The 10,161-nt window shown below is 39.9% G+C and overlaps 1 protein-coding gene across 1 annotated transcript; it reads left to right on the top strand.

Annotated features, from left to right (window-relative positions):
- The first annotated feature begins 1,163 nt into the window (after positions 1 to 1,163).
- Positions 1,164 to 9,836, top strand: LOC139459172 (C-type lectin domain family 4 member D-like). Its single transcript, XM_071240626.1, has 4 exons — positions 1,164 to 1,475; positions 6,374 to 6,455; positions 8,315 to 8,476; positions 9,592 to 9,836. The coding sequence occupies exons 1-4, from the start codon at positions 1,164 to 1,166 to the stop codon at positions 9,810 to 9,812; spliced, it is 777 nt and encodes a 258-aa protein (XP_071096727.1). The 3' UTR covers positions 9,813 to 9,836.
- Positions 9,837 to 10,161: the final 325 nt, after the last annotated feature.

Below are 10,161 nucleotides of genomic sequence, written 5' to 3'. Positions count from 1 at the left end.
AATTAGTTTTCTAAAACAACCTTTGCTTGTTGTAGCACCACGCGGATGTACAATAAACCTCTCACAAATCATACCATACCATGACCACAAAAAGAGGTTCCCACAGGCAAATTGTACTCAGGTGAGCAGATACATGTATATTAGTGCTCAGAATGTTTGATAATGTTGATAACTCTCTGTATTTTATATTGTTAAATTGACATACTGGTACAGAAATGAAACGTCAACAATTTATTCTTAAAATGATATACTTGGGCTGATGTACTTCCAGCATACGAGTTTGAAACAAGGGATAAATAATTCAGTCAAATATCACTATTTACGTAAACATCCTTTGACAAATGAGAAATGGAGAATCTATACTTGCACAGGGATCAAGTACATTTTTAACGACCTTTATGGATCATTTCGGAATATTGACAACACAGATTAGGGTCCCTTTTAACATATCTTACAATCGTTAAATATAATTATTACAGCATAGAATACATACGTGTTTAAGGTTATACAAGTAAGCATATATATCCACTTTAAAGGTCTGGCTACGTAATTATTAATGACAATTTAAAATTTCGCAAAAAAGCGGATAATACTTTTTGAGCGCCATTACTAGCCATACATATATTAAACTTAATTACACTTGGAAATAAAAAGCAGGCTATTCAAAATGACCGCCGTAGCGTCTATAATGAAAATAAGATTCGGACCTCTTGAACAAAATGGGATGCCATTATTAGACTGAAATAGTGTGTGAAATTTAAGTTTCATTGCTCTTCATTGACAGAGCTGAGCTACTTATTCAGACATAAAGTAAGAAGCGATATTAAGCTTTCTCGCGTTCCGCCTTTGAAATATAAAATGGAAATATGAATTGTCAAGTGATATATTGAAGCGTAGGCTTACTCAGACCTTTGGTCCTGGGGACCTAAATATTACCAAAATAACACAACAAATAGTGACAACATTGCTGTTACCGCTTTACAGTAAGGTATTGATGCCGGCAGTGCTAAAAAATACTGCTGATGCATATCGATGTTTCCATGCAGAATGTACAGCCGAACACTTAAGTAGTACTATTGATTCAACAATGCTGATCTTGTCTCCTCGTTAGCAACTACTGTCTCCCATGAAACCCCACCACGACAGTTGTCGGTTATTCCACGATGATTCAAAACCAACATGTGAGCCTGGCGTTTTACTTCTCAACATTGGTTTCCATTTGCTGGGCATCATGTCAACAAGAGGGACACTTAATATCCAACGCGCGACTTATTAGATCATCTTTCCATATACTCTCTACACCTGGCATAAACTCGTGTGTAGCGAACTGCCAAATGCATGGGCTATGTAAATCGTTCAGCTACCACATCCTCAGCCATGTCTGCTATCTTAACTATGTGGACACCAACTCATCAAGTACAACCATGAGAAGTGAAGATGGCTATGTATCTAGTGACATCAGCACCTGGAGTAAGGTAAGAAAGACATACGGCATATCCTGACGTGTTAAAACATTCTTAAAATCTTAATCCATTTCCTGCGACCTCTGTGAAATAAATTGAAACACTGTTCTCACTATATTATGCAGATTCTTTACATGATAATTTAAAATAATCCAAGAAAACTAACCCACAATTGAATCTTCAAAAAGCTTGGACATGCTATTTATTTTATTACTAAAGCCTGCCTCAAGGGTCATCCTACTCCCGATTATAATGATCGGACAGGGTTGAACCCACACCGACATTAAACTGTCCCTCTGTGAAAAACATGGATATCAATTAAGCCGAACGGGCTCGCAATCCACTTTCATGTTTGTCTTTTGAAGAACCATGCCTCTGTACAGTGCTTTTGTCTGCACAGATACAGTCGACAAAAAGATAGACGCAGCATGTCGGTCGCCAAAATAACAATTGTTTACAAATGACATTACATAACTAACTGATCAACACAACTTCGATTTGTTCGCCAAACTGTTGCATTACGCTTTGAAGACAGAATCTTTATCGGAGGTCTAATATATTTTTAATATAATTAACAAACATTGTTCTAGTAAATGTTTCAGGACTTGACTATGTTCATTGTATCATATCCCGTATCTAAAAATCCATATCTAAAATGTGCTGCAACATCACGTTATGTTGGTATCATTGTATCAGCTATCTCTGGTTGAAACATTTTTTTTGATCCATTCATAATTTTGTAAATTTGACTCACTTTCGATCACCGAATACCACTCAGTGATAAATGTATTCCGTGTTCTTCATATGTACTGTGATATATAAATCCTGTTATTTTTACTCTTCCCTGATTCAGCCATTCAATCGTATATCCAGTACAACTTAATAATATTCTGATACCCGATTTGCCTTACCAACATTATCATAAGGTTGTAAGGTAACATGCAATCGACTTTCTAGACATATCTTTAGCATTCTGGTAATCCTAATCCAATATTTAATAACCCATTTACATGTGTAAGTATAGAATGGAAAACCAACGTATTCATCTAGATCCAGAAAAGTTTAAGTTTGGTGTTTTTGTTATGAAATATGAGGCTTATATACTGAACCGCAAAAGAAACGTTACCCTATGTAACATTGCATGAAAAGGTGTCTTTTAAATTTCTGGAAATATTTAGTCAAAGTTTCTAAAATCTAACATTTCCTTGTCCGGAAAATGAAATTTGATGATAAAAAATAAAGCAGATGAAAATAAAACCGATCGCCCAAACGCTTCACGGCAACGGCCATGGTCAACCGATGCTCGTTCCGTGCAAATGGAAATGCACATGCGTTCCCCAATTTCTTGCCCTGTAAAAATCCACCCAGATCGGATAATATTCATTCGTTATTGAATTATTGACACACCAGCGAGCGACACATTAGTGCGGACACAGTGACGATTGACGAGCAGACACCTCTACTGTCACCGGCCATGCCGAAGACCCATTCTGACACCACGTCATCGCTGTCTTCAGTGGGCAACACAGCACCAGCATTTGCGCCACCAGCAGTGCAGAAGAGTACTCTTTCGGGCGAGAGCCGTTACTGTATCTCAACAGCAGATGGCAGAGAGAGAGAGAGAGAGAGAGAGAGAGAGAGAGAGAGAGAGAGAGAGAGAGAGTCTGGCGACGCCGTGGGGAACGTTATTCGGTTGCCTGTGTTGTTGAGACTCATGGGGTGGTCCGAGCATCATGGTGTGGGTTGGAATTGGTCTTGCACAGAGGGTCGGCGCTATTGTCTTCAAAACAATTACATTGATCAAGTCTTGAGACCACACACCATACCTCATTTAGCACGTCGCCACAACCACGAGTTTCAGTATGATAACGCCAGTTCCACACTGCGAGACTTCCTCCAGCAGAATGGCATCAGAACCATGCAGTAGCTTGCCCTCAGTCCCGATTTAAATCCCACTGGGACCAGATTCAAAGACGGCTGAATGACGTCCAACCAAGGCCGACAACTGCATCTGAACTGCTTCAGGCGTTCCTCGGAGTGTGGGCTCAAGAGCCTATGGCCTTCATCAACCGCCTCATCCGATCCATGTATCGACATTGCACGGCATTCATCAATGCACATGGCGGACACGCGAGATACTGACTTGTGATGCCATTTTCTCAGAGACTAGTGTTGTGTTTCACTTTAAGAACATTTGAAACTTAAATTTCGACCTTGATGATAAGTTTTGCCAAGTTTCATCTTTTGAATATGTCTCAAAGCATGTTTACAGTGTTTGGACAAATACGGTTTCTCATATATCTATCCATGGTGACGTTTCTTTTGCGGTTCAGTATATGTGAAGTCGTGCTCGCAATCTAGCATTATGTACAGTTAATCTTTCACAAAGGTTGAAAGTGCACAAAAGTGAACCGAGCAAATATTCGTCATAGTCATTTTAACATTGATTTCGGTGGTTATTATTCCAATGTGTTTAACAATAAACGTTTCTTAACAGGTGCAGTTTTCAATATCATGACTAGGAACAATTAATATATAACAAGCATGTACTGCCAATACACCCTTTCACTTGCAAGTAAACATGTTCATTTAATGCCATTAAACGCGCTGAATGATTTAAAGGGATTTAGGAATGAAATAACAATGAAATAGCATTGATAAACAGAAGGTGTCAATGTCAGTGCCATAGACCAATACCAAATTCATTTTCAAACTAAAGTGCAACCAAAGGGTACTTGCTTTAATGTTCATCGTGAGGGAATGAGTCAATATGTTTTTTACCCGCCTTTAGCAAAATTCCAGCAATATCATGGCGGGGGGCACCACACCGGGGTTCACACATTGTACGCATGTCGGGAATCGAGCCCCGTGTCTTCGGCGTGACGATCGAACGCTTTAACCACTAGGCTACCCAACAGCTCCAACGAAATCTGTTTTTAATGTGACGTTTACACTATATGCAGCTTTTCCATTGGACGAGCGGTCGATACAATTTGACGTTCTTACGTTGTTCACGAGACTGTATTTTTGAAATGACGTCAACACTGACTGACAATGTCCACATTCCTTCGGAAACCCATGGGATCTCACTCGCACGAATAGGTACAGAAGCGTTGTTTCTGATCATTTAGACCCTTCAATGTTGAACTCGACGTTTTAGCATACATCGATAAACGTTGGACTGAATGAACGTTCACGAATATCCTCGCTATGACGCATCCTTGTGATAAAAACGAATGCACATTAAATCTATCGTAGTATCGACTTGATCCGTGTCTGGACTGACAAGTGATTCTACAGCAATCGATAAATTTACCTAAGTATCTACGTAACGCATCCTCACTCATTCAGGTTCATACTCCAATGAACTCACACAAGTGAAAGCCAATTCTGAATTATAACTGTGAAATATGAGGTCTAGTTTCTGTGAGGTGTCACATGATGGGTAGTTTGATTGCTTAATAAAATCCTCGGCCATGTTAACTAATTATCGGCTGAAAAAAACAGTGTTTCGGAAACTCTAAGAAGCAGGGGGGCACGGGTGGCCCAGTCGTCTAAGGCGCCGCGATTCGGTGTGCAGAGTTGCGTCCCCTAGGCACGCTAGAAACCTATGATTGTGGGTTCGAATCCCGGTTCGCCCCGATTATGTTTCTAGGTTTGTCAGCACCATACCCGTGCTCGTTGGTTTCACCGAAGTAGTAAACGTCTTAGACCTGCATCACTTCGGGCTTTCCTCCCACATTAAGCTGACACGCCGCGGTATAACTGGAATACTGTTAAAAGCGGCGTTAAACCCAACTCACTCACTCTAAGAGTGGTTGGTTGGTTGGTTGGTTTGTTGTTTAACGCCGCACTCAGCAATATTCCAGCTATATGACGGCGGTCTGTAAATAATCGAGTCTGGACCAGACAATCCAGTGATTTATATCATAAACATCGACCCACGTAATTGGGATCGATGACATGCATCAACCAGGTCAGCGAGGCTGACCACCCGATCCCGTTAGTCGCCTTTTACGACAAGCATAGTCGCCTTTTAAAGCAAGCATGGGTTGCTGAAGGCCTATTCTATACAAAATTAAACATGCTGTTTTCATGGGAACATACCCAGGAAGAAAAATGAAGGCCCTCGGGCGACATAGTGTAAATATTGAGTTTTTGAACATTATTTTTTTCATTTTTTCTTCCTTGGTATGATCCAATGAAAACAGCATGTCTAATTTTGTAAATACCTTTGACCGAGACTGGGCAAAGACCGTAGAGTTTCTGGACTTTTGGTTTTCCAGAATTAAAATAGGACGTGTTAGACAATTTTCCTTGATTATCGTTATTTGTTGTGACAGGGATGTGGTAGTACAATTGCTGCTTGACCTGCATCATATGTCTATTGTACAGATTTGAAGTGAGCTTTGGAATCCAGTTCAAAAAGAGGAAAAGATGTATCTTTAGGTGTTCGAGTAAAGTCAAAAGTTGATATGGTACTTGTTATGTCTTCTCAATATACCACAGTATATATAGTTTGAAGATAGTAGGTTTATTGTGCTGAGCGTTGAGTATACAGCCTCCACATGGTCAATGATCTAAGGGGAGCTCACTCTCCCCTCTCTTCAGTCATGCATAACAGAGCTAGTAATGTTTAGGCGGTAGAGCACCTAACCATAGTCATATATAATATAGATAACCCTTCAGTACTAATGCATGACTGTGACAGATTTCAACATCAGTAAACATACTGCCTTATATGTGCTATTATTTGATATGATACATCAAATCCTTTTGTCAGACAATTTATGTTGTGACGCTTACATATAATGGTCAATTTATTTGAGGCCTTGTCAGTGGCAAGAACTACAAAGTTTTCATGTGGACCTTGGTTTGATATTTACATACTATATGTTTCTCTTCATTAGAGATTGGACGGACCCTGCAGTGCAGTGACGTGCGATGTACATGACAGATGTACTGTGGACAGAACAGGCGTCGCTGCATGCTGCAAGTATTTTATAGTTTAGCTGGAGTATTCCTTAAGGACATTCACACGGTACAACTAGTTGTATACAATATATTGCATGCAACACATTGCATCCTATGAACTTGCAAGCCGTTCCAACTTTTTACGTGTGCAACTAGTTGGACGTGAGTTGTACGACACAGGACATGATCTATTTTCATGCGACTAGTTGTACGCATGCAGGCAATCAAAACGCGTATAAATGTCACGTGATATTTACAGAATCAGAATCAGTTTATTAAAATGCGGTACAAGAGCATATTACAATAAATAATTACATATATATATATATGTATGTATGTATGTATGTATGTATGTATGTATGTATGTATGTATGTATGTATGTATGTATGTATGTATGTATGTATGTATGTACAAATAGAAGACAAGATAGCAGTTAATAACAACATGTGATTACCTGGCATTTTTAATATTAATGGACATTAAGAAAAAAACTATGAAAAGTAGGTAGGTTGAATGACCTGTAACAAACTGACATTTAATCTTAATGTAACCAAAGCCAACTTACAGTGTTACAGTCTAAACTACCTTTTACGGCCGGCATAGGGCGACTGACGGGATCGGGTGGTTAGGCTCGCTGACTTGGTTGATGCAGGTAATCGATACCAATTGCGTGGATCGATGTTGCATCAACCAAGTCAGCGAGCCTGATAACATTTACACTTTCTGCTTTTCTTTAATTTTACACAGTGATGTAGAAAATTCAGTGCAATACAACTCTTGCACAGCCTTCACGCTGTGGAACTTATAAAACGTGCGTCTTAAAATTATGTCGGCAAGCAGGCTTCTATCAGTGATGGACTGAATGGATGAATAACGAATTTGTAACCAACTTCTTTTGTTTGTTTGTTTGTTTGTTTGTTGTTTAACGCCCCACTCAGCAATATTCCAGCTATATGACGGCGGTCTGTAAATAGTCGAATGTGGACTAGACAATCAAGTCATTGACATAATTATCCACACAATTGGTTGGTTGGTTTGATGTTTTACATCGCACTCATCAATATTCCAACAATTTGTAAATAATAGAGTCTGGACCAGACAATCCAGTTATCGACTACATGAGCATCGATCCACGCAAATGGGATCGATGACATGCATCAACCAAGTCCGCGAGCCTGACCACCCGATCCCGTTAGTCGTCTCCTACGACAAGCATACTCGCTTTTTACGGCAAGCATGGGTTGCTGAAGACCTATTCTACCCCGGATCTTCATGGGCCCTCTGTTCGTGCATCTAATTTCACACAGGTTGTAACAAGTTATAACGAGTGAATGCCCCTTAATTACAGCAAACCAACTCATGATCAACTTCAACTTTAACCCCGTTAGAATTCCTGGTCAGGATAGGCTCCAAGCACCCTACATTAACATTTGTCGTGTGTGTGAGTGAGTTAATGTTTAACGTCACATCGGCAATATTTCAGCCATATCGTGACGAGACACAATTTGACATTTATAGTTTGTCGTAAGAGGCGAATAAAGGGATTGGGTTTTTAAACTTGGTGACTTTAGATGTCATCGCACCGAGACGGAGTAGGACGTTGCTCAGTATGTCAACCATTGGTTTCCTTGGTCCAGAATCGATTATGAACAGGTGGCCGTCATATACTAGTTTGCCTATTGCTGACTGTGGCAACAAGCCAAGTGTGGAGTCTTCAATTCAGAGCAAAGGTAACGTGCGTGCAAGGCAACTATCATTCTGTATTCTGAACCACCTTCACTGAGCCAAGGTCTTCGTTTGATAGTTAACGTTAAACTTATTTGATGTGTTTTTCTCCCTTTTTTAAACACGTATCTCTTTCTGTTCCATATTTTAGCTCCGGTGTCTATTAATGGCGATCATCCCTACATTCTTGTTCTTAATGAGTCTGTGTGGGACACGGCAAGGTTGAACTGTATGTCTTCATTTGGAGGACATCTGGCAATTGTGGACTCCATTGACAAGATCAACTTCCTGACAGCATTGATTAACGCTGCAGGTACGTTTAATATGTAACAAATCATTATTTAAACATTTGTATGTACAATTTCTTTATAGCCAATTCGGTAAAATAGCAACAGAAACGACAAATTAGGAACGGAAAGTTGTTTACATCACAATTATCCCGTCTAGGCCAAGCAAACAGCGAATCACGCATTCTGGGTAAACTGCTGCCAACACTTCGGTGACATGGTTGATTGGTAGTATTGGTACCCCGACGACTTGGGAATTTGCTCATTATATTAACCACTGGTTTTTCTTACTCATACTCGATGATTTGCATGCCGCCGTTACAGCCCTGGCGGTATAAACATAATTCACCTCTCACTAAGGTGTACCATTATATCCGAGATACAAGTAGCAAACTATATTGAGATGACATACATGTTGTGTCTCAGGTAGGTATGAATTCTAAGGCTGTAATCCTTACTTCAGGTTGGTTTGTTATTTAACGCCGCACTCAGCAATATTCCAGCTATATGACGGCGGTGTGTAAATAATAATTTTGTGTGTGTGTGTGTGTGTGTGTGTGTGTGTGTGTGTGTGTGTGTGTGTGTGTGTGTCTGTGTGTGTGTGTGTCTGTGTTGTTTAACGGCGCACTCAGCAATATTCCAGCTATATGATGGCGGTGTGTAAATAATAAGTGTGTGTGTGTGTGTGTGTGTGTGTGTGTGTGTGTGTGTGTGTGTGTCTGTGTGTGTGTGTGTGTGTGTGTGTCTGTGTGTGTGTGTCTGTGTGTCTGTGTTGTTTAACGGCGCACTCAACAATATTCCAGCAATACGACGGCGGTTCTACCCCGGATCTTCACGGATACAATAATACTCAAATACATGTAGACGATTCCATTCCACTGATTTAACAACCTGCAGTAGAAATAAAGAGACCTGAGAAACAGCCTCATATGTACTTGCGGGATAAATTACGATGCCTCAAATACATATACATTATATATCTGATATTCATTCTGAAATAAAATGTTCTCGTCGCGATATGGCTGAAATATTGCCGATGTGACGTAAAGCTTTAACTCACTCACTCACTCATTCTGAAATAAAGTAATGCAACCTTCAACACACCCTTATCTTCACGGGTCTCTTCATTCACATACTTCAGGAGAGTTCTACGATACCAAGTTCCACATCGGTGCCTCGGATATACAGGAAGAAGGCAGTTGGAGATGGGTGGATGAAAGTCCTTTGAGCTTTACATTATGGTTTCCGGGACAACCAACAGACTTCGCAGGTCATGACTGCCTTATGTGGAAGTTTGGCAGAAAATGGAGAAACCGCCCATGCACTGAGAAATACTTCTCTATCTGTGAAAGGTCGTCTTAAACACCTTACATCTGAATTGCAATTGGGTTTGTGCACAATTTTGGATATATGTTATATGGAGGTCACGTCTGACTCACTTCATTCTGAACAATGTATGCTCTCGGATTTGCCTGTTTTTACATATAACCGTATGTCTCCATTATTTATTTACGTTTAGAAGTTTTCTTGACTTTTCAAGCCTGAAAGATTGCATGACTTTCAGTTGTTGTTCATTAAATATTTAAAAGTTATTCATTAAATATTTAAAAGTTATTCATTAAATATTTAAAAGTTATTCTTGTGCGTTAGCATTGCAGCCACCTGGACTTTCAATTGAGGGTTGGGTTCGTTTCAGACACCGCTTTAACGG

The sequence above is a fragment of the Haliotis cracherodii genome, unplaced genomic scaffold, assembly GCF_022045235.1.
Source record: "Haliotis cracherodii isolate W230 unplaced genomic scaffold, xgHalCrac1.p SCAF_13, whole genome shotgun sequence".
Lineage (NCBI taxonomy): Eukaryota > Metazoa > Mollusca > Gastropoda > Lepetellida > Haliotidae > Haliotis > Haliotis cracherodii.
The sequence above is the reverse complement of the archived record's forward strand: the minus strand, read 5'-3'. Positions and strand labels throughout refer to the sequence as shown.

Excerpts from the sequence above, each read along its gene's own strand:
- LOC139459172 (XM_071240626.1), top strand. The coding sequence starts at position 1,164 with ATGATTCAAAACCAACATGTGAGCCTGGCGTTTTACTTCTCAACATTG. Across the intron at positions 1,476-6,373 it reads ACATCAGCACCTGGAGTAAG|AGATTGGACGGACCCTGCAG; the intron begins GTAAGAAAGACA and ends TCTCTTCATTAG. Across the intron at positions 8,477-9,591 it reads AGCATTGATTAACGCTGCAG|GAGAGTTCTACGATACCAAG; the intron begins GTACGTTTAATA and ends CACATACTTCAG.